Source organism: Watersipora subatra, chromosome 9 (assembly GCF_963576615.1).
Source record: "Watersipora subatra chromosome 9, tzWatSuba1.1, whole genome shotgun sequence".
NCBI lineage: Eukaryota > Metazoa > Bryozoa > Gymnolaemata > Cheilostomatida > Watersiporidae > Watersipora > Watersipora subatra.
This window is the reverse complement of record NC_088716.1, coordinates 43,241,679-43,267,966: the sequence shown is the minus strand read 5'-3', so window position 1 is coordinate 43,267,966 and position 26,288 is coordinate 43,241,679. Positions and strand designations below refer to the sequence as shown.

Below are 26,288 nucleotides of genomic sequence, written 5' to 3'. Positions count from 1 at the left end.
GTCACACATTGACGATATATTTAGCAACCTAAAATTCAATGACTTCATAGAAAAGACCGAACTAAAGGAATGGAGATTTTAAATTTTAAACAGATGTTCTCTGTGCATTCTAAATACACATCATACATACATGCATACATTCTAAACGACCTTAATGCTGATTAGCTCACTGTGTTATTAGATATTTGCCGTTTAAAATACTCAGATTGTATCTGACCATTCATCACAGTCCTACTTCTCGAGAAAAACTACTACACCTTAATACCGGACACAAACACTTTGCCGATTTACATTATAGAACAGAGTAATGCAAAAAGAACTTATTTTTTCAATGCCTTTCGTTTAATATTTTGTATCAACCTCTAAACCTGACACTGACCGGTGACAGTACAAGTGATTGACTGGTTCATAACTACCTATTTATAGTACTGTGGTATTCTACACAAATCGATATTTCTTTCTGCAGCGGTTCTTCCCATAGACGTCGACAGTATTTATGATAGAAGAGCTTTAGCCATAACTCCTTTGTACATCTCGACCCATAAAAACTATCCGCAAAAGTACAGCAACAACCTTAACTCAGCGCTTACCTTGACTGGCATTTCACGAGACTCGCTCATCAGATTGAGATTCACTGCTAGAAGTGGTATTGCCTTAGAGAAGAGCTGTCATGATTATTTAAACATAACTGGAGTGAGTGGATATGACCGCAATACAGTACAGATCTGTGGTACTGAGGCTGCCCAACCAATGCTCTATCTTCAGCCAATCGAAGAAAGTCTAACATTTACATTCGTCACAGACTACAGTGAGGGTTATGCAGGGTTTGTCATAGAATATTCCGGTAAGTTTCTGTCTTCATTGAACTTTACAACTCCTTGTATCAAATCTGAAATTCAAGATAATTATAAATATCTATCTGCCATATATTAGTAATACTGAACTGCTATATGTTATTAATATTAAATTACTATATATTAATGCTATTGATTTACTATACTATTAATATTGGTCTGCTATATATTAATAATATTGATTTACTATATATGAAGAATATAATTTGATCTACTATATATTAATAATATTGATCTACTATATATTAATAATATTTACCTAATATATATTAAAAATATTGGTCTACTATATATTAATAACATTGAGTTACAATATATCAATAATATTAATTTACTAAATATTAATAATATTTATCTACTATATAACAATATTATTGATTTAATATATATTAATAACATCAACTTAATATATATTGGAACTATTAAATTGCTGCTCATAAGGAAGTTGCTTCAACATGTCATTTGAGTTATTTATGTCTTTTTACACTTTCACTGATTTCAGAAGTTGACGGTATACCAAGTTATGGGCACGACTCTGCTGCTGAGATTGGTATGTGCTTGCCTTTTGATTAGAGCCTTATACCTATGAATTAGGCATCAATACCTTTAACTTTGTAAAGACCGAGGTTTCTACACTGAAGTGTAGAGAACCTAAAAACTGCTGTTTAAAGGAATGCTCTACTGTTTAAAGCCAGCATCTACTATAGTTGGTCATTTTCAGAATAGATAGTTATAAAGTTTTTTGTGTTATGATAGTCCCGATTAAATTTCAACCAAGTCAGGAGAGTGATATTGAGCTATGTTTGTCAAGTAGAATTTTACACTTTAATTTGTCTTATAGTACCATCTTGTTAAATTTGACAACTATTTACGGGTGATTTAAGTTATCAAAAAGAAAATGACATGTGAACATCAACAGACGTAACATGCAGCTTAAAGTAATGAAGATCAGTGCAAGTGTTTTTGTTAAAATGAAGCAGGTTATTTGCTACCAACAAATTCTGGTGTCAACAAGAAAGCTGGTGCAATAAAAGGAAGACAGAAATATCTTTATTTTATTTAACATGCTTGGGAGTACCAGAAATCTGTGTCGACAATATTAACAATATATATGTTAACCATATATATCTTACCAACATATAAGTTAGCTATATATGTATTAAATATATATATGTTAACTCTACATATGGTAAAGATAGATACGTTAACTATATCTATATGCTAACAAGATATATGTCAACTATATATACATGTATGTTTTTCAAAGTTTGTCTGTACTTCGGTTTGACTGGTTAACGCTATTAAAGCATTGGAATGAAGAATCCGTATTGCAGAAGATTTGAACTTGAACCCTCCGTTCACTAGTCTAGCCCTTACAAATTAAGCCACATGAGCTTGATAGATTCATTAGGCAATATATGTTGCAAAGTGAGTGCAAATACGCTGCCGCTTTCCATTCCGGCGCAATGTCACGGAGAGCAGCAGCATAATTTTATGCATGCTAAACTGTGAGCGCAAGTAGTTAGCTCTTATTAGTAAAATCACTCAAATTGACCATTGGATATGTGCCAGACTAATAGCAAGTAGCAGACAACTACATTACCTCTCATTGTTTATAGGCTGATTTTAATACCCGTGCAATGCCGGACAATTTGCGAGTATATATATAATACTAGCGGTTGTATTTCTATATATATATATATATCTGCCATATATTGGTAATACTGAATATTATTAATATATGGCAGATATATATATATCTATATATCTGCCATATATTAATAATGTGGAGCTTCGCCCTGATGATGAGGAAATTGACTGGCACATGAAACCTCTTACTGGTGCTTACCACTGACAAATATCTAAGGTTGGCGATCTTCATCAGACATATATGTGGCTGAACAAAAGAAACCTAACGGCCAATACAGAGACACTAATCATGGCAGCCCAGGAGCAAGTGCTCCCAACAAGGCAACTCCAAACAAAAATCTATCACACTAGAGATGATCCTAGATGCAGACTGTGCAAAGATGCGCCTGAGACCATCCAACACATCGTCAGTGGATGAAAGCAGCTAGCAGGAAACGCATAGACTGAGCGGCATAATCGTGTTGCAGGTATTGTGTATAGAAGTCTATGTAATGAGTATGGCCTTAATAAACCACAACACTGATGGGAAGTTCCTGGTAAGGTCAATGAAAATGACCGCGCTAAGATCTTCTGGGACTTCTACATCCGGACTGACAAGCATGTCCTAGCAAACCAACCAGATATAGTGGTGGTGGACAAGGAGAACAACAGGGCTACTATAATAGATATAGCAGTAGCCAATGACTACAATATAGCCAGCAAAGAAAAGGAAAAGGTAGAGAAATATCTCCCTCTTGGAGAAGAGATTGAAAAATGATGAGATGTAAGAACAACTGTGATTCCAGTAGTCATTGGGGCACTGGGCGCAATAACACGGGCGCATAAAATGTGGCTTGCCCAGATACCGACAGCAATCAACTCAGGTGAGTTGCAGAAAAGTGCGCTATTGTGAACAGCTAAGATTTTGAGGCGAGTGCTCAAACTTCCAGGTCTCTGGTAGGAGACCCAAGTTAGAGCAGAAATTACCACCCATATAGGTTAACCGTGGTGAGGAAACAAATTAAAAAAAAAATATATATATATATCTTTCTGTATATAACTTTATATATAACCATATTGACTTTCTTGAAGTCTGTGAGGCAGTTACAAAATGTAACTGTTTCAACCGACTATGTATAACAGACTTTTTTAAAGTCTGTTAGTTGTTTCATAGCAGGAAGTCAACTTTCATTGGTAATGGGATTTGTGTCTCTTGCCTAAGCTCTGAGCTGCACAGATGAGGCCTCAATAGCCAAAACAGTACTGTCTGTAATATGAATATATATATATATATATATATATATATATATATATATATATATATATATATATACTCATGCTACAGGCAGTACTGTTTTGGCTATTGAAGCCTCATTAAAGCAGCCCTGAACCGGCAAGGGAAACAGATCTAACTGCCAATGAGAGTTGACTTCCTGTCATGAAACAACAAAGTTGCCTGACAGACTTTAAGCAAGTCAATGTGCTGTATATGTGATATATATATATATATATATATATATATACTATATATACTATATATGTATATAGTAGCTGTGCTACTCGGCGTTTCTCGGGTATTAAAAATCAAGTACCCCATCACTTTGCGTCATGACCGAAAGCGGTAGCCTATTTCCTTTCATATAGCGACATATACTGTATTGGCTTGCAAATTCTATCAAGCTCGTGTGGCTTAGTAAGGTGACGAACCGGTCAACGGGAAGTTCCAAGATCAAATCCTTTGCTTAACAGATTCTTAATTCAAGATTTTAATAGCTTTAGATGTACATATGCATCTACAGTCCATCGCTGTACATATACAACGATGGGCGACCAACATTGAGAAATATATATATATATATATATATATATATATATATTAGGTGCATTACCCGCCTACGGGAACAGATTCACACGCAACATAAGGTTTATTGAGAGTTGTCTTTCATATTGTAAAACAATTCCAAAATGCAGTCTACTGAAATTGTTGCCCTGATCAGAGTATGCATGCACATATACATGTCAATAATGTTGAGGAGAACAATACAAATCTGCAATGTGTTTTACAGCTAGATGCGTGTAAAGTCTAGTAAATATTCTAGATTCATGCGTCTAGATTCATGCATCTGTGCATAACCATTTATATTTGCAGTTGACGATCGTGCACTTTTGCTTCCGAGCAAACGCGCTATTGCACTCGCGTCGCAATCAATCGTTTCGCACTCGCAATCAATTGCCTTGTAATTAATCGGCCCGTACTTGCCTCTCAATCAGTCGCCCTGCACTCGCCTCGCAATCAATTGCCTTGCAATCACCTCGCACTTGCCTCGCAATCGCCTCGCACTCACCTCGCAGATAATCGCCTCGCACTCAATCGCCTCGCAATCAATCGCCTCCCAATCGCCTTGCAATCAATCGCCTCGCACTCGCCAACTCATTCATCCGGAGCACTGCGCCTAGAGACTCTCGCTGCAATCAGAGTGAAAAAGGTCTCACGTGCATCCACGAGTGACGCCACGACCCCAAACCCAAACCGCTAGCTGCATTACCCGGCCATGGGAACAGATTCACATACAGCAAGAGGTTTATTGTGTGTTGTCTTTCATACTGTAAATCAACTCCAAATATCCAGTCTGCTGAAATTTTTTGCCCTGATCAGACTATGCATACACATATGCAGTCGTACATGTCAATAATTTTGGGGAGAACAATGGAAATCTGCAATATGTTTTACAGCTAGTCTACAATGCATCAGTCTCAAACCACTCAAATCGGAGTTGCCCTATTTCTGTACAGAGAGCTGATAATGAAATTGACACTGCTAGGCAAACTGAAGTTCTTCAAACTGGCAGTATTAAAAAACTTTGCATCTTTCAAGAAATTATACAAAATATTTTGCTATTGCCAGTATTTGTTGAATTGAGACTTCTACATGCTTAAAACGCTAATCATGGCTCACCAGTTCTTCGTCTATAGCCTGTGTTTTGACATGGTATATACAAACAGTAATGAGGTTGTGTCGATAAAATTCATATGTATAACAGCACAGACAGTATGATGTCAAGGCAAAAACGGCATTAGCACCTTACAATAATAAAACATAACGCCAACATGATAGCCTTTTTATGAGATACAATAAGGAAAACGAATGCATGAAAATATATATACACTGAAAAATATGTTAGAAAATGCTGCATGTGGATAATATGTAGGTATAGCAGAACATGAAGAACATACATTGTAGCATGACATAACAATAACATAATGTTAATTCAATGCAAGCATGATATAACAATAACACAATGTTAGTTCAACGCAACACTTGCGGATAGGCAACATCTTTTTGTTTTTCTGTCGGGTGTATGAACAAACTGCTTGCGGCTTGTGCCTAGTACTTTGGAGCAAGCGATGTACAGCTGGCTAGAGTCATGGCTAGAACAGGGTGACAGTAAGTCGATACCAGCTGCTCTCTTTTTTCTCACCATTGCCTATCACAACCCTTGGAGTACCCGTGCAAGTTCTGAGGTAGTAAGTTACAGTAGGCCTACTCGTAACTGGAAAAAAAATTAGTAACTTAGCTGCTGAAGGAAATGAACATGTTTACTATTGTGAACAGTGGCAAATCCAACGTTATTAAGTAGTGGAGGTATGGCAATTCATAGACAATACAACAATGAATGAGAAGTACTTACTTTTTTGAAGTATAAATTTAGTAGGTAAAACACAGTGACAGTACCCATGCAAGTTCTGTAGTAGCTGTAGTTCTGTAGTACTCGTAGCTAGAAAAGAAGTAAAATTAACTTGACTGCGGAAGGAAATGAACATGTTTACTATCACAAACAGTGGCAACTCCAACGTTTTTAACCCTTTTACTGAAATAGACTCATTTACGCATTTTCTATGGTCGACTGCCGTACATGCATTTTTGCGACTTTCCCAGCAATAGCTAGTAACTGAATTTTATTATTTGTTGATAACATAACCAACGATCTTTAGTACTTTTTTGGTAGTGCCAGTGTTTTCCTAAGATTCCTCTATAAAATTAGCCTAAAGTTTAATTTTAAATCAATGTTTGGGAATTTCCAACTTGAAAACGAACCTTTTTGTGTAAGTTCTTTAAACGCCTCTGAGTTAGAAAACAAATAACTACTTATGTTGATGACATTATAACCAATTCAGATTTTTGTGATTACACAGATAATTAAAATAGCAATAGCAACACTGACTCTGACGGTGGTGAAAGTAATGGTTTTGGAAAAATAAGGAGCATTGTAGAGGATCGTTTTAGCTTCGTAGCTTCACATCGCTTTATCGATGCGCAAAGTATAGATACAATGAATTTTTTGCATAGCAGTGTTTGTTAACATGTTGGTAAAATAAAATGTATAACCAAAACAAACGTTCTAGATAGAGTTTAAAATTAAAAAAAGAAGCAATATCGGCAAAATGGCTGGCAGTAGGCCGATAGCCTTATTTGTACGTTGATGGAAGTGAAAGGGTTATGTAGTGGAGGTGTGGCGATTCATAGACAATACAACATTGAATGAAAAGTACTCACCTTTTTGATGTATACATTTAGCAGATGAGAACAGCGTTTTTCCAGTAGGCCCAAGAAACAAACGTTCACATGGCCTTTTCGGTACACATTGGCAGTAAATATTAATTACGTGTAAATTACTACTGATTAATTTATTTATTTAATGAGTAGTAAAATTGTATAACTGTATAGGCAACTTTGTGTAGGCTGCAGAACTCAGGACGGCACTTTTTAACATGACAGCAACTTTGCTGTTTAATACAGAACAGTACCATTGGGCATTGTAAAGATTCGCGCTAACCGGAGATTTTGGTTAATGAGCCCTAGCGGTGATAGAAAAACCACAGATCGCTGCACCTTTATATAAGCCGCTTGGCTCAAATCATCAGAAAAAATAGCGATCATTAGTCCGAAAGTGGGGTATTTACTACTCATATTAATTCAGTTGGTTTCGTACGACCAAATGGAAAAAGAAAGATTGTTCTATAATATATTTACTGTTACTACTTATATTAATTCAGTTCGCTTCGTACGACCGAAATTCGTACGACGAAAAAAGGTGAGACCGCTCTATAAGGTGGACACACACACAACGATTGCCCTCTATATAGTAGATATGTTTTGACAAGATTAATTGGCTGTTATAGCAATGAGTATAGGCATAAACTTTCGCTTTCGTTTATAAAGTATCCTATTCATCAGCTGGGTAGAGGAGAGAGATGGAAGGGCAAGAAACACCGACTAGTACCTATACATTAATGTGAAACACAGCAAAGAAGCTCTTGAGTTTCTCTTGTCAAAATATTTGTTCCACTTGTCCATGTGACAAGCTATAGCTGGTTAAGTTAGCTTTGACCATGAGAGCTCCCTGCAGGCTAGATTAAATTAAGGGAAGTGTCAAGCTGTGCTGATTATGTAGAGCAAATGACACCCTTTGAAGAAAGGTCATGCATGAACATTATCTTGGGGATGTTTTGGCTCACCTTCAAAGCATGGCTTCACTACTTTGAACTAACATTGATAACAGCCTTTAATTAAAATAACTACTTAATTTTATTTTATAAAGATATATATATATATATGTTAACAAGATATAGGTTAACTATTTATATATTAATAGTATACTTATTAACAATATACATGTTAACTGTAGCCCTGAAAACCAGTGCGAAAATAATAAACAAGTCTCTTGTTACGCAGGGGTGATTCCCATAGAACGAGGTGGCAACTCCCACAGTGCAGCTTCTTCGAGACGCCTCATGCACATTGTTACCCATAAAGGCTACCCGATCTTACCATATGGCAGCAACATCAATTGTTCTCTCACCCTGACTGGTTTGTCAGCTTACCCTCTCTACAGAATTGACTTGACAGCGAGGTCAGGCATTGAGTTGAACAGCAACTGCAATGACTTCCTTGACCTTCTAGGTATCACAAGTCATATAAGGATAAAAATCTGTGGAGGTGAATTGGAAGACTTGACATACTATGTAAATCCCAGTACAGACAGTATGTCTTTTTGGTTTATTACAAGCCAAAAACAAACCTATCAAGGAGTTCTGCTTGTTTACTCAGGTAGGAATTACTGTAACGGACATCCAAAATGGTTTACAATACACATGTATAACCTCTCTTGAAAATGAATGTGATACAAAATAGAAAAGGTGCAGTGAAAGAGGTATAAAATGACAACCAAAAATGTATTCTAAAAATGCAAACATTTATATTAATAAATCTTACTTTGCTATTGTGTGTGTGCGTGAGTTTGTGTGTCAGTTTGAGAGTGTGGCATGCGTGTGAAATGCGTGTGGCATGCGTGTGGCATGCGTGTGGAGTGCGTGTGGCATGCGTGTGGCATGCGTGTGGCATGCGTGTGGGGTGCGTGTGGCATACGTGTGGCATGTGTGTGTGTGCATGTCTGTGCGTGTGTGAGCGTGTGTGTGTGAGCGCGTGTGTGTGAGCGTGTGTGTGTGTATGTGCGTGTGGCATGTATGAGTGAGCGCGTGTGTGTGTGAACGTGTGTGTGTGTGTGTGTGTGTATGTGCGTGTGGCATGTATGTGTGTGTCTGTCTGTGTGAATGTGTGTGAGTGTGAGTGCGTGAGCATGTCTGTGAGCATGTATGCGTGTGTATGCGTATGGGTGTGTGTGTGTTACTCAGCATAACTGCTAATCGTTACCACAATTTTGCCAAAACTTCATGCGAATGTGCTCCATGTCTTTTACTAAGTCACCAAAATATTTTATTTCAAATGTTTCTCTGGCTATTGGGAAGAAGCCTTTTGAACACCCGCCTGGCTAGAAATTCAAAATGCGCTTTCTCCTACCTTGGTTTCAATGAACGCACGTAATTCAGTGACATATTTTAATAAGTTTTGTTTACCAAGCTAGGCAGATAGACAATACACTATAAGTACTGTTGCGGCTAGATAGGGGTGTTTATATAAGTATAGATGGGTCTTCATGACAAATATTGTTCTATTTAAAACAAAAGTAAAGAAACCTAGTCTAAGATTTCTGTAAAAACCTTTTTTGAACACAAAGTCAAAAATAGAAGCGTTGTAATAAAATTGAATTGTAATACATGGCTTTTGACTTGCAACAGATCTGATATTGATGCATTTGTGCAAGTTTTATGCGTAATTGTTTATATGGCTAGAAAAGAAATGCTCAGGGTAGCTGTTGTTTAACTTTGTAACAAGCTTTTAAACAGTGTGTATTTGAAAATAGAAGCGTAATAATTAAATTCTATGTTTTCTTAGCACACAGGATATATAGCAAAAAAGTAAAATGCATTAAAAGAATATCACAAAGAGCTTTTGAAAAGTTTAGTGGATGACGAGGCCTAAGTACACTACAAAACCATGAGCTATAAGTTCACATATATTAGAGTTTAAAAATTTATTATTACATTTTCAATCATTTTATTGCCAAGGCCATATGTAAATGTCTTCTATTAAAAACACGTCAACTCTAAGATTCTGATGTCTTCAGATCATATTCAAATTTGATGTGAGGCTTTTTCAAAAGGAAGAAACTATAAATTCTCAAACTTATCAATTGTTTATACTAAAATGGCAGTAATAGATTTCCTAAAGATATAAGATTTCAATCCAGCTACTGCTCAAAATAAACTTTTCATCTAAAAAGGTTCAACTCTGATTTGTTTATTGTTAGCATGACTTCCTTTTTTGAAGGTTTCCTATCAACCCTTTTTGTTTGTTTTATAATAAACCATAACCTAATCCACATTTCTGACAAATAAAGGTTCTTGGTGTTTTTATTTTGTATACATATATATTGTACTGTATCATTACTACTGATTGGCATATCGGATGCCTTTCATGACTTCTAGTAGTGGGTGTCAAACCACAGACCTGCTACTTGCTAACCGCTTTACTACGGTGCCCCTCTTGCTGCTTTAGCTGATCTTACTATTCCAGCGGTGCTCCCCATATATTTGGAAAAGAACTTTCACCGTAGAGTCTCATCACGAGCTCTGAGCTACATCGCGACTCACAAACGCTACCCAGGCCTGTACCATGATAATATTGACTCCGCTTTGACCATAACTGATATCCCACCCCAGTCTCAAATCAGACTAGATTTTACAGCTCATGCCAACATAGCCTTAGAGTACATGTGCCTTGACTATGTGAACATCACTGGAGTGAGCGGATATGAAAATAACACAGTACAGATCTGCGGTACTGAGGCTCCTCAACCGACGCTCTACTTGAACGTGATAGACGAAAGTCTGACCTTCATATTTTTTACCGATGACAAAGACGGCTATCATGGATTTGTCATGGAATATTCCGGTAAGAGAAACTAAGTGTAGAGAGAGAGGAGAGAGAAAGAGGATAGAGGGGGAGAGATAGGCAAGAGAGAGAGAGAGGGGAGTGAGAGGGGAGAAAGAGGGAAGTGAGAGAGGAGAGAGAGGGAAGAGAAAGAGGGGAAAAGGGGAGAGAGAGGGGAGAGAGAAGGGAGAGAGAAAAAAGAGAGAAGGAAGGGGGAGAGAGATGGAAATATAGGGAGAGAGAGGGGAGTTGGAGGGAAAAGAGAGGGAAAAAAGAGTGAAGAGAGAGAAAGGGGAGAGAGAGGGGAGAAAGAAGGGAGAGGGAGAGAGGGAGAGAGAGGGGGAAAGAGAGGGGGAGAGAGAGAGGAAGAGAGGAGAGAGGGAGAGACGGAGAGAGGCAGACAGGGAGAGTTTTCTTTTAGAGAGGGCGTGCAGGTTTCTTACTAGTAGATGTGATGCCTTTAGGTAATATAAAATGTTCTAAAAAGTTCTGAGTACTTCTTGACCTTGTGACCTTGTTAGAGGGACTAAACCTAACAAGTTGCATGTACAGTCATACCTCGACGTATGGGCTTAATGTGTTCTGGGACTGAGCTCATATGTTGATGATCTCGTACCTGAATGTATTATTTCCTAAATGACATAACTAAAGACAAGTTAATCTGTTCCTATACTATGAAAAACCACATGAAATAGAATATTATGTTAGGATAACGCTTTTTTAATTGTTGTAATTCAGTACTTACACTCATAAAGTAACAAAATATATATTTAGTGGTTATGATCTGCAATAAAACATAACATTACCATGCACAACACTTTGCAGAGCCCTTCCCTTCAAAACAGACATTGTGGCTAATTGCGGTGTGAGAGAGACTTGGCTTTGGTATACTAGACTTTTGTGACACTGCGTAGCATAGCAGTAACATTGAAGTTAACTTGAATAAATTTAGCTAAACACACACTTAAAGCTAAGTTTGAATCTTTTGCTAAACTTGACTTTAACTTTGTCTTCTTAACAATTTTTATCATCTGTTTTCATCTTAGCGCTTTTTGTCTCCCTTTCACTATAATTTTTAGCTGGCATGCATAAGACATTTTGTAAACTGATTTGATCTAAGACTGAGCGATGTTGTTTTCAATAATGGTCTATCACATACTTGGCTATTTAGTGACCATCTAAAACCGGTTCGTATGCTCATATCTCAACTGTTTCTCGTATATCAAAACACAAACTTGGTCCAAATTTTGTTCGCATCTTGATTTTCTTGTTTTCGGGACACTCATATATCAAAGTATGACCGTATATCTACATATACTATATATATATAGTATGAACATGTATATTGTATATATAAAGTATAGATATTCTATATATACAGTACATATATATAAATATATATATATTTATATATATATGTATTTATATATATGTAAATATACATATATATATAAATGTAAATATATATATACACTATACATATATATATAAAATTGTTTCCTCACCCCGGTTAAACCATATGGGTGGTAATATCTGCTCTAACTTGGGTCTCCTACCAGAGACCTGGGAGTTTGAGCACTCGCCTCAAGATCTTAGCTGTTCCCAATAGCACACTTGTCTGCAACTCACCTGAGTTGGTTGCTGTCGGTATCTGGGCAAGCCACATTTTATGCGCCGGTGTTATTGCGCCGGTGTTATTGCGCCGGTGTTATTGCGCCCAGTGCTGCAATGACTACTGGAATTACAGTTGTTCTTACATCTCAGCATTTTTCAATCTCTTCTCCAAGAGGGAGATTTTTCTCTACCTTTTCCTTTTCTTTGCTGGCTATATTGTAGTCATTGGCTACTGCTATATCTCTTGTAGTAGCCTTGTTGTTCTCCTTGTCCACCACCACTATATCTAGTTGGTTTGCTAGGACATGCTTGTCAGTCCTGATGTAGAAGTCCCAGAGGATCTTAGCGCGGTCATTTTCATTGACCTTACCAGGAGCTTACTACTAGTGTCGTGGTTTATTAAGGCCATATTCATCGCATAGACTTCTATACACAACACCTGCGACATGATTATGCCGCTCAGTGTATGTGTTTTCTGCTAGCTGCTTGCATCCACTGATGATGTGTTGGATGGTCTCAGGCGCATCTTTGCACAGTCTGCATCTAGGATCGTCTCTAGTGTGATAGATTTTTGTTTGGAGTTGCCTTGTTGGGAGCACTTGCTCCTGGGCTGCCATGATTAGCGGCTTTGTATTGGTCGTTAGGTTTCTTTTGTTCAGCCACATATATGTCTGGTGAAGATCGCCAACCTTAGATACTTGTCGGTGGTAAGCACCAGTAAGAGGTTTCATGTGCCAGTCAATTTCCTCATCATCAGGGTGAAGCTCCATTGTCAGAGCAGCCGATTAAAATTCACCTAGCATCTTATTTGAAGTGGCCATGGAGGCTGCATAGGCTTTGATGCTTTGTTCTTCTTCTTTCACTGTCTGCTGTACACTTTGAGTCTCCTACCGCCATCTTTCCTATCGAGATATAATCTAGGAGTATCAGATTTTGGGTGGAGTGCCCCATGCATGGTCGGCAGTTTGCGAGTTGCTATATCTGTTTTCTTGATGGTTTCCTCAGTCCACTTTATTATGCCTGCTGGATATCTTATTACTGGCAGTGCGTAGGTATTTATTGCCATGACTTGATTCCTGGCATTGACCTGGCTCCATAGGACCTGCCAAAGGCATTTCTTGTATTCGGCAATGGCTTTGTGATGTACCTCGGCTTCGTGGTTAATGTTGCTTTGCATAATCCCCAAGTACTTGTACCATTCTTCTATATCTTTGATTATACCATTTGGCATTCTTAGGCCATCTGTGAGCATAGAATGGTCTTTCTTAAGAATTAGCCTTTAAGAATTAGGTCTTTCTTAAGAATATGTATATCTATACATATATATATATATATATATATATATATATATATATAGATATATACAGTACATATACATATATTTATATATATACAGTGTATATATATAGTGTATATATATACACTAGCATAAACATACATATATATATATACTATATATATATTATGTACTATATATATACACCATTTGTGCTACCCAGTGTTGCCCGAGTATTAAAAACCAGCTTATAAACAATATGAAGTAATGAGAGTTGCCTGCCACTTGCTATTAGCCTGGCACACTGCCAATGGATAATTTGATTAAGCTTACTAATAAGAGTTAATGCTAATGCTTTGCCATGACTTTGCGTCGTGACCAAAAGTGTAGCGTACTTGCTCCCTCCCATATGCCGGCATATACCGTCGTTGAATCCCTCAAGCTCTTCTGGCTTAATTGGTAGGGCAGCGCACAGGCAAACAGGAGGTTCCGAGATCAAATCTTCTGCGGTATGAATTTTTCTTTTCAAGATTTTAACAGCTATAGATGGACATATACACCGACAAACGAATACACAAACTTTAAGAAATATTTATATATATACGCAAGATATATATATATATATATCTATATATATATATCTATATATTTTTTATATATATATATAACTAAATATATATATATATATATATATATATATATATATATATATATATATATATATATATATATACTAGTTATATTGCACACAAGATGTATGTTTCTATGTGTGTCGCATAAATATGTAACTTGTCCCACGACCACACGAGCGGAGCGGAAGTGTGGGAGTTTTTATGATAAATGCATATGCACACAACTTACGAAAATTATTCATCAACAATGAGACGAACCCTCGCCAAGAAATTTCATCAAAAAATTTAAGCATCGGAATTTAAAGTCGTTAAATTATAAAAACGATACAAAACACATTTAAGCCTATTTAAATATGTTACCAAGTCTTTGTAAACCTACGATAATATCTTAAAACTTACCCATCTGATCGGATTATACACAAATAGACTGATTAATTTGAACGAAAATTGCCACAAAAAGCTTGAAAAGCTCAGTTTAATAAAAGTTAAGACCGAAAATTGAAACGCCATTAAAGCCATGCGACCGATTGTAGAACTATTTAGCAGTGCGCATTTCACGAGAAAACCATGCTCATTTCATCAGTCTATGGCATTTTTTACTTGTAATCGAATTTATTCGAAGGTTTCTGTAATAAACGTAGACCGTTTGAGGCGTAGACCGATTTACAGGTACGAAATTGTGGTACACAGTTTATCAGCCTGTGTTTTTTGTCCAATCACCGAAGGTTTCATTATTTGAAACGTTAGCCAAAATTCTTTACAACTTATGTACAAGCTAGGGCCGAACTACAACGCCCCTTTATGACGAGAACATTTTTATTTTGCTACAGTTTTATACGCGTGAATATTCTTACTCGCTTTCTGTTAAAGATCGCTTGTCAAAACCATTCTAAATTCAACGCAACCAACTTTCAAACTGTGTATAGTACACAGTAGCTTGCCATTTTACTTCTAATTTTGCATTTCAGAGTTAAAATAAACATATTTCTTTATTGTTGTTGAATTACATACATTACAGTAAATTAGGCCTACAGCTTTATAACACTTTTATAACAGCTTTTATTTTGCTGCAGTTTGCAGAACTCTTCGAGACGCATGAACGCTCATAGGTTTTCTATTATTGCTGTATTACTATATTAACAATATTGGTTATTTTAATAATATCAGTGCATTTTACTTATAATATTGGCCAACATTGCATTTCTCCTATTGCAAGGGAGAGATATAAACGTGTAATATTTTCCTTTCATTGTTGTTGTTTGTCATGACCAAACACTTTTTAAATAAATTTTCTAAAAACCTATATAAATACCACAACTTCTCGATATTGCTACCTATGACGTTTTGAAATGTAAACAAAATTGTGTATTGTTTTTCTATTATTACTATATTAATAAAATTGATTATTCTAAGAATATCAGTGCATTTTACTTCTAATATTGGCCAATATTGCATTTCTCCTGTTGCAGGGGGAAAATATAAACATCTTTTCCATTCATTATTGCTTATTGTTGTATATAATAACACCCACACCCAGTACATTACAGCTACCATTGCAGTTATCCTATTGCACTGCAGAGCCATTTGATTGCTAATATTGCATTTCTCAACCATCAGTACCCTTTATTTTTTTGCCAATATCTCTGGCCATCTCTTTGGTCGTGGGCCGTATGATAGTGGAATTTCTAGCTTTTACTTTTGACCAACAGTGTTACATTAAAGGCTCGCTAATCCATAGCCTGGCCTCGTAATTTCATCACAAATTTTATCTTAGCTGTCACTAAAGAATAATCACGGGAAATTATGAACCTATTTATCCTATTATTATCCTATTTGTTATCCTATTACAAAGAGATTGCAGTTATCCTATTGCACTGCAGAGCCATTTGATTGCTAATATTGCATTTCTCAACCATCAGTACCCTTTATTTTTTTGCCAATATCTCTGGCCATCTCTTTGGTCGTGGGCCGTATGACAGTGGAATTTCTAGTGTATATAGACATACAGTATGTATGCGATATACAGTATATATGCAATATGTATATTGTACATATGTACTGTATATCGCCTATATACACAATATACAATATACCCTACAGGATGAAAATATCCGATGGATATAAAAACTCGCGATTTCGGGGCAGACAATTCCGCGAATTATTAAATTTCGTGAATAATTAGTTCTATTTTTAAACACAAAAGAGAACAACTACTGTCTCAAATTAAAAACTAGTCGCTAGGCAGAAGTACTAAACGTAGCCGAGTTCTAAAACTTTTTAAAATTACCGCCGGAGCTTCGAGATAACCCCATTGCTAATGCATCACACGTCTTTACAAAATTATTCAAGGTTTTCACAAGTTATGCATAATGGCGTCATCGCAAAAATAGCCGTTAGGCAGAAGTACTAAACGTAGCCGAGTTCCAAAATTTTTTTTAAAAGCATCGCTGGGGCTTCGAGTTAACCCCATTGCTAATGCATCACACTTCTTTACAGAATTATTCAATGTTGTCACATGTTATGCAGAATGGTTTCGCAAAAATCTATATTACAGTTTTTTACATTAAAATCGACTGCATCAACTTCTAAAACTGAAGTTGATGACTCTAGGGATTCTGATCTGGATATCATGGTATGTATTTGATTTTTAGAGTCGTTTTTTTCCATATTTATCTAACTGCGTTAGTTCATTATCTTGTTTAAAACCGATCGCTTTTATTCGATACTTCAGCTATTGTTTCTGTACTTCTTGTACACTTGTTAATATTTTTCTTTTTTGTGTTTACTGCAGATTAAGAATGAAACAGCGTCTCTTCCTGTCACGAGAATTAGAGACAACAATTCCAACTACACCGATAGTGAACGCCTTACCGTTTGCCAACATGCGTATACCTATGGCACAGCATCTACTTTGCGAAAATTTCCAAATATTAAAAACGAATCGACTGTACGAACGTGGCTGAAAATTTACAAGGAGAAAGTTGACACATTAAAAAATAAATTCAAGGAAGAATATGATCTCAAAATCCATGTGGTGTCATGTTTATATGACAAGTTTGATGATAAACGCGGACGCCCTAAGAAATTAGGAGACAAAATGGACAATCTTGTTATTAAAAAACTTGAACAAATTCGCACAGCTGGTGGCGTGATTAATCGGCGGATTGCTCAGTCCGTGACAAGAGCAGTTATTAGCAAAGGAAACCCAGGTTTTCTTAAGGAAAATGGAGGTAGCATTGAGCTGACTGAGGGCTGGGTGAAGTCGCTGTTCAAGAGAATGGGACACACACAAAGGAAGGCCACTACTGGAAAACTTAAGCTCCCTACGGACTACATAGAGGAAATGTCGCTAACTTTTATGCGTGAGATTTCCCAGCATGTGATGGCAAAAAACATTCCTTTGTGTCTGATCCTTAATTGGGACCAAACACCACTCAAGTATGTGCCAGTCTCAGATAAAACCATGGCCCCCAAGGGCTCGAAAAAGGTAGCCATTAACGACCTTAGCGACAAAAGAGGGGTTACTGTTGTATTAGCAGTGTCTATGGATGGTACGATGCTTCCCTATCAGGTCATTTACCCAGGTAAAACTGCTAAAAGTTTGCCACAGCACAAAATGCCTGTAGGCTTTGATTTACAAGCAAACCCTAGCCACTGGGCCAACGAGGAGACAATGATCAAATATGTGGAGAATGTCATTCGGCATACTTAGATGAAACGAGGACTCGACTTGGCAAACCAGATACGCCAGCTCTTCTTCTTTATGACGCTTTTCGAGCACACAATACTGATAATTTCAAAAGCAAACTCAGCTCCATGAATGTGATCTGCGTGCAGGTAAGCCTAGATTTTAAATGGATACTTTCCTAAATTTGTGTATCAGTTTTATAACATAGCCAAATCCTGTTCTTCGTTTCATTGTTTGCAGGGCATAGTTATATATATATATATATATATATATATATATATATATATATATATATATATATATATAGTACTTTATTGGCAATAATTTCATTTCACAAATAGAAATGTTGTTCAAATTAGACCATACGACATAGTTCAGGCCAATCAATATTTAACTGCAATTTGTTTTATAGATTCCGAAGAACATGACTGACATCCTGCAGCCGTTAGACCTCTCAGTCAATAAACCGTTTAAAAACTTCATCAAATCACAATTCTCCCAATGGTAAGCATATAAATTTAAAATGAGCCTGACTGCGAAGCCATAAAAAAATTGTGTAAACGAAGACATTTTAAAGCCTCTGCAAACGCTCTTTGCAATGTTGAAGCATTGGATGCAAAAAGAATTTGCTTGAAAAACCTGTTTTGCATCAATTGTAACTGTTTATAAAATAGCAGAATGTTTGATCTAAGCATAATTTTCTGATTCACAGGTACACAGAACAAATCATGGAGGTCGGCCATCAGTATGAGAAGGTTGCGTCACTGATTAAAAACGTAACCAAGCTAAGAGAGATGCATGCCAAATGGTTGTGTGGATCATACAGGCACTTTTTGTTACCATCGCAGAGGATGACCATACGGAATGAATTCACTAAGGCAGGGATATTGGAACCATGATTACATTATATATATTCAGAGATGTGTAGAATGTAGAGATATTTAAAATGTATAAATACATATTTTACTACCTTAACTAGAGTGTTGGAATAGGTTAATGTTACTTATCTTTTTTCCAGATTGATGTTTTACTCTAGGGTCACGACAGGTCTTTTTCGTGCTGGTGCTCTCTTAAGGTAAAATGTGTTAAAATCCAGAATTTAACACAAGTCACCTGAAAAGTGCACCAGCACGAAGCAGACCTGTCGTGACCCCAAAGTAAAACATCAATCTGGAAGAAAGATAAGTAACATTAACTTATTCCAACACTCTACTTAGTTATAACACTCCACACTTTTTAGAGCGTAGAGTGCTGTTAGCAGTAGGCCTGACCACTCACTATAATTACATATTTTATAGAACATTAAATATATTATATATATTTGAAAAGAATTCATATATATAGATATTTCTGAAGGATTTTAGATATATTTTTATGTATAAATATATTATAATTAATTACAAACTTGAGTGTACAAATAATGTATTTCAAATACAAATAAAATTTTAAAAACAATGAATAAAGTAAATAAAAAGTTACGCCCATATGGTGGTTGTCTCGCAATAAAATTAAACTGGTACTCTTGATATGTGAATACTAGCGTGCAATGGTGCTCTCTGACTAGTTATTTTGGTAATAGCAGCTCTGTCGCTGTCAACTTCTTGGGTAGATGTTAAAGGCAATTCTCTTACTACTACGTGGCTGATAAGTCAGTTATCATCAGAAATCTCCTTGTGGCTTACTATTGCAATGTTCTGCTGGTTGGCAAAAAGTTTGTGATCGTAAAGGCGTTCTTGCTCCTTTTTTAAATCAGATATATTCTCCTCGTTAGCAGCTGCGGTCACTTCAATTTCAAGACATCCTTGAATAATTGGTGATCTTCTAGGAATAACATCCACCACCCTTGCAGTCATCGTATCTCCGGATATGATGAAAAAGCTGCTTACTATACTTATTTCACGGGGTAGATGACCAACCGTTGCGCAGTCTGCGTTTACCGGTATTAGCTTTACTGCCAATGGTTCGTGTAGATTATTGGGCTCTTTCTCACACTAAAACGAATAACAAAGTGGTAGGGATGAAAAAAATAAATATTGCGTTTTACTAAAGTAAATTCAATTATTAATTTAGTAAATGGTTTAAAAAACTCATTACTTACCACAAGTTGTTGGCTTATCAACGGCCTCCAAAGCGATGAATATTCATGAAAACCTCAGGACTCAGCAAAAATTGTTTACCGCAGCTTAGCATTATCGCCTCGCAGTTGTAAGCTAAATATAAACCGGAACACGCTGTGTGCGCATGCGTAGGAATAACTCTATTACTAGCCACAATTGAGTTAATTTTTCCTAGAGAGTGGCAGTTTTCAGCCGCGAATAAATTCATCCGCGAATATGCATAAAAAGACAATTTTCGCGAAATATAACTCCGCGAAGTAATTCATCCTGTACGGTATATGTATATATTGTATATATATTGTATATATATATTTTGTATATCGTATATATAATATATATACATATATACAATATACATGTATATCGTTTATATCATATATATATACCTCGTATATATAATGTATATGTATATATGAGAGATACATATATTATATGTATGAATGTTGTATATATATATTGTATATATATCTCATATAAATATATATATATATTTCATATATATGTATATAAGTTTCATAAATATATATCTTGTATACATATACAGTGAAACATGGATAACTCAAACTTCACGGGACCGAGCGAAAGTGTTTGAGTTATCAGAGCGTTCAAGTTATCAGAGCACAGTCACAAGTGAATGTATTTATCAGTAGATATATATACAAACTACATGTATATATAAAACTAAAGTATAGGTTGTTTGCCGTAAGTTAAAGGACATCTGATGTAGAGTTTTAAAGTATTTATCAGAAAGTATAGATATTTTTATACACTTGAGATTTGTGTGTTGTTTTAGGTGATGTGACTGCCAGAACTTTTTCAGATTAAAATTGGCAAAACCTAATCGCGGTTAAAACGCTCAGAAGACATTTTTTCTTCTGAGTGTTTTACTCGAGATCAATTTTGCCAATTTTAATCTTAAAACGTCTTGTCAGTCACATCACCTAAAACTGCAAACAACTTTCAGCCCAATAGACAAATATCTATTCTTTCTGATAATTTTTAAAACTGGACATAAGTAAACATTTATGACCAATGCAAAAAGCATGCTTTACATCTGATCAGTTGTTTCATTTAAAAAACTTATCGAGTGTAGTCTGTGACAAGGTATTTTTTTGACAAAGATAAACAGTGTGACTTATTGTAGAAATAGATTTTAAACAGTTATTATAGTCCTTGCACTCTCTCGTATCTATAAAACGTCTGAGGACATCTAAAGCGTTGTTTGCATCAGCCAAGATAGGTAGATCAGGTTCAATAATCTCAGCTTTTAACTGCAGCTGACTCTCCAACAACTATCTGACTGCCAATAGAATGCCTATTCTTCCACCTGTCGATCCAACCGCGAGAAACAGTAGTATCCTTTCCTAAATCCTGTAAAAACTTGTTAGCCTTTTCTAACAAAATTGGCCCATTGATAGGTACGCCTTCACTACGCACTTGTCTAAACCAGGTCAATAATACACCATCCAAATCATCGTGTGACATTGAACGATCTCTTAGCCTTGATGAATTTTGGTCACATAACGATCTTATTCTTTCTTTTTGTTTAATCCATGTTGACACTGTACTTTTTGGAAGATTTTCTCTTTTTGATAATGCTGATAGCTTTTGTCCTGCTTCGATTTCCTCGAGTACTTTAAGTTTGTCAGAAGGTTTCCACGCTTTTCTTTGCTTGCGTGATGCCATCGTAAAGCGGATGTCTGTTGTAGCGGACGCCAAGCCACGAGCCTATTTGTGACATTTTATCTTTATGTATCCGCATATAATCACTGTTACAATATGTATTTTGCATGCTGTGTCTATCTTTATTAGTTTTTTATCGCTAATACCTTCATAGTTTATAGCTTGGCCGTAACTAAGCGAACGTCTTAGCGACCCTATTAATCATTTTTATACGATTTCTTTTTCGGTTACATTATACGGTACGGGGGAAATTATATGTACACTGTACGCGTATAAAAAGCGCTTTCGTTAAGAAAGCAGAGTAGTCTCAGCTCCGCGACTAGTGGAAACTCCTTCGAAATAAATTGAACGGAAACCACGTTTGTGAATTCGGCAAAAAACTGTTTGCGTTAACGGTGCCGAGGTCGAGTTATATAAAGCCATTTATCATTGCGTGGGAACGGACCGAGCAAATCCATTCGAGTTAACCATGTGTTCGATTATCCGAGGGCGAGTTATCCATGTTTCACTGTATCTCATATATATATATATTTTTTTTTTGTATCTATACAAATATCTACATATATTCTCATATCTTAATGCAATATTTCTATATAAAATAACTGAATACTAGTTAATCTGTTCTCATACTATGAAAAACCACCTAAACAGGATGTTACAATAGAAAAACATGTTTTTAATTGTTTTAGTTCATTACTTACACTCAAAACTAACAAATACCTATCTAGTAGTTACGATCTGCAATAAGATGTGACAATATTATGTACATGTACAGTACTGTATAGAGTTTTTACCTTTGAAACAGACTGTACCGACTAAAGATGGTGTGAGATAGGCTTGACAGCAACAGGTTTCAGAAAGAGTGTACAATAACTCAGATGAAGTGTGCAATTGCCCAAAAAAATGTACAATAATCTAGAGAAAGAGAGTGCAGTAGACTGGATAGTGTTGATTCAACTTAGCATGTGTACCAGTTCTATAGTAGCTAATAATCTTCATTAACTTCTAACAGATATGGTTTTATTGATGACAGTCTAACTTATATTGGAAGCTATACAAATCTTTGTTCTAGTAATTTCACAACCAGACACTACGGAGCTAGTGAGCACAACAGTTGTAACTTCAGCGTCATCCCCCCTTATCTCGATAGATCCAACAGCGTCAGCAACCTCTATAGAGGAAACAGCAGTTGCTCTCATTGCAGTTGTCTGTGCTCTTGTAATGGTCATCATCGTTCTGGTTGTCATTCTGGTGCAAAACAGAAGAAAATCAGCTCTGTAAGTACCTAACTAGCTTTAACTGTTTAATTCTCACTGAGTCTAAAAATCCACCATAATGTGATGGAATCTGCAGCCTTATATTCTGCAGCCTCTATGCCAGTCCTTATTTCACTGCCGCCTCCAATTAACCACCACTATAGAGAAAGGTGTTGAAAAATAGAGCGCTATGTCGTTTAAAAGAGGTTTTACGGTAATAATATACAGTATTAACACATATATAAGCAGGATATATATATATTTCTTATATAAAAGACTAGCTGCATTACCCGTGTTCGGGAACAGATTTACGTAAAGCAATAGTTTTATTGAGAGTTGTCTTTCATACCGTAAAACAACTCCAAATATGCAATCTACTGAAATTTTTGTGCTGATCTGACTGCATACACATACGTATGCAGTTACACATATGCAGTTGTACATGTCAATAATGTTGGAGAGCCCATTGGAGATATGCAATGTGTTTTACAACTAGTCTACAATGCATCAGTCTCGAACTACTCAAATCGGCATTGTCCTAATTTTGTACACAGAACTGATAATGAAATTGACATTGCTAGGCAAACTGACGCTCTTCAAACTGGCAGTATGGAAAAGTTTTACATATTTTAAGAAATTCTAGAAAATATTTTGCTGTTGCACTGCTTAGCTATCGCCAGCTTTTATTGAATTGAGACTTCTGCATGCTTGAAACATTAATCATGACTCACCAGTTCTTCGTCTATAGCCTTTGTTTTGACATGGTATATACAAACTGTGCAGCAGTAATGCTGTTGTTGATAAATTTATTATCAATAAAATCTACTATATCAACTACATATATGGCCTCTCGCCTTTTCAACGTAAGGCGTTACATCTGGAGCATTTTTGGACATTCGTCCCATAAAAAAAATTCAACTCTATACTGTGTTGCATGACTGTAGTCAAGCGCGAAGTTTTCTGTCCATACACAGCGCCTGGTAGCAGCTGCTGTAGTTAGTGCATCTCGCTGTTGTCGCCGTTTCATCCGCTCTGAAAATTCAGCTCGGTGAGCAGCTGTTGTAGCTAGTGCATCATGTTCTTGTCGCCGCTGCATCCGCTCGGAGGTTTCTGCACGTCTGGCCGATGTAACTGCTGCTCTGAGCCGTTTGAATTACTGCTGGGGTCGGTTTAGTAGTCTCTGCACTTCTAGCGGCTGCAGCATCTATTCTGGCCTGCTCTCGATGTACCCGTGTTTGTTCGACGGTTTCTGCTCTTCTAGCAGCTGCAGCAGCAGTTCCGTTTCGTTGTGGGCGTAGCTGCGTTTGCTCTGCAGTTTCTGCTCGTCTTGCTGCTGCTTCGCAAAATCGATCACTCTCTAGGGGAATCAATCTGTTTTTGCGTTTGGGCAGTAGGCTTTTTGGAAGGCATTGTACTGCTTCAAGCATTTCTAACATTGAATGAGATGCTTTTTGTAATATACGCTGCTCGCCTTCTTCTCACTGCTGCCTATCGCTAGGCTCGTAGTGCCCGTGCAAGTTCTGTAGTTTCTGTAGTTCTCATAGCTGAAAAAAGAAGTAAAAGTAACTCAGCTGCGGAAGGAAATGAACATGTTTATTATCAAAAACAGTGGCAAATCCAATGTTTTCAACCCTTTTACTGAAGTAGACTCCCTCATGCGTTTTCTATGGTCGACCGCCATATACACATTTTTGCGACTTTTCCAGCAATTGCTAGTAACTGAATTTTATTATTCGTTGATAACATAACCAACGGTCTTTAAGACTTTTATAGTAGTGACAATGTTGTCCAAAGATTTCTCTATAAAATTAGCCTAAAATTTAATTTTAAATCTTCGTTCGAGAATTTCTAACCTAAAACGAAGATTTTTTGTGCGAGTTCATTAAATGCATCCGAGTTAAAAAAAAACAAATAACTACTTATGTTGATGGCACATGACAGAAAATAAAAATGCACAAAGTATAGATACAACGATTTTTTGTATAGCAGTGCTTGTTGACATGTTGGCAAAATGAAATATATAACCAAAACAAACAGTATAGATGGAGTTTGAAATTGAAAAAATATCGTATACATATTAAGCAATATCGGCAAAATGGCTGGCAGTAGGCCGATAGCTAAATTTGTACACAGACGCAAGTGAAAGGTTTATGTAGTGGAAGTGTGGCAATTCATAGACAATACAACATTGATTAAGAAATACCTACCTTTTTATGTAGAAATGTAGTAGGTGAGAACTGCGTTTTCCCGTGACCGCAAGAAATCAACGTTTGCGTGACCTTCTCGGTACACGTTGGCATTAATCGCATGTAAATTACTATTCATTAATCTATTTTATTTAATGATTAGTACATTTGTATAGTTGTATATGCTGCCGAACTCAGAACGGTGCTTTTTCACACGGCCGCAATTTTACTGTTCCGAACGCACCAATGTCGATGGGCGCCGTAAAAAGGCGCGCTAACCAGATATGACGTGCTCTGTGTAAAACTATGAATAGGTTATGTATAGAGGCATGTAGTAACCGAAGACTCCCAGTAATGTGCCCTAGATACCTAGTAGCGGCTAATAGTCCGAAAAGTACGGTACTCTATAAAGCGGACAGACAGATAGACAGATAGATAGATAGATAGACAGACAGACAACGATTCCCATTTATATAGTAGATATGCAAGCAAGACAAACAACCAAGGTTCTCTGCTTGTCTTCTGAGCGGACCTCTTTATATATAGTCACATAGTGCTGTGACTTCATCCCATTCTAAGTTGTCTTATTCTCTAGCTAAAAGTCCTACTGTTTAGCCAGAGTTGAGCCGAGAGTCAGCCGGGGTACAAGGCCGGCTGGTTCCAACCACAGAATCAAAAGAGTTAAAAAGGTTTCATTCTGTTTTGTTTTGCAATTCAAGGAAGCTTGGAATTTTTTATTGGCCATAGAGTAAATCTTAAATGAACCTGAATGGGCTGTTAAGTAGATATTCAGAGAACTCGTGCTATGATTCTATGATAAAAACGATTGCATACTGACATACAGTACAGCAGTGAGTAGCCATTACATTGCAACGTTATAACTTCTACTGTCTCTACTTGAAGGTCAGCCTCCAAGGCCATGTCTGTTGCATTAGCAGAGGTTAACCCACCACCAAGGGTCGAGCCAAGCAACATAGATAGTAAGTTCTTTCAAAATCCAGCTGAGTTCTATCAAACATAG

The 26,288-nt window shown here is 36.6% G+C and overlaps 1 protein-coding gene across 1 annotated transcript; it reads left to right on the top strand.

Annotated features, from left to right (window-relative positions):
* The first annotated feature begins 715 nt into the window (after window positions 1-715).
* Window positions 716-26,288, top strand: LOC137405100 (uncharacterized). Its single transcript, XM_068091325.1, has 6 exons — window positions 716-844; window positions 1,357-1,404; window positions 8,218-8,592; window positions 10,459-10,836; window positions 22,898-23,102; window positions 26,171-26,288. The coding sequence occupies exons 1-6, from the start codon at window positions 751-753 to the stop codon at window positions 26,286-26,288; spliced, it is 1,218 nt and encodes a 405-aa protein (XP_067947426.1). The 5' UTR covers window positions 716-750.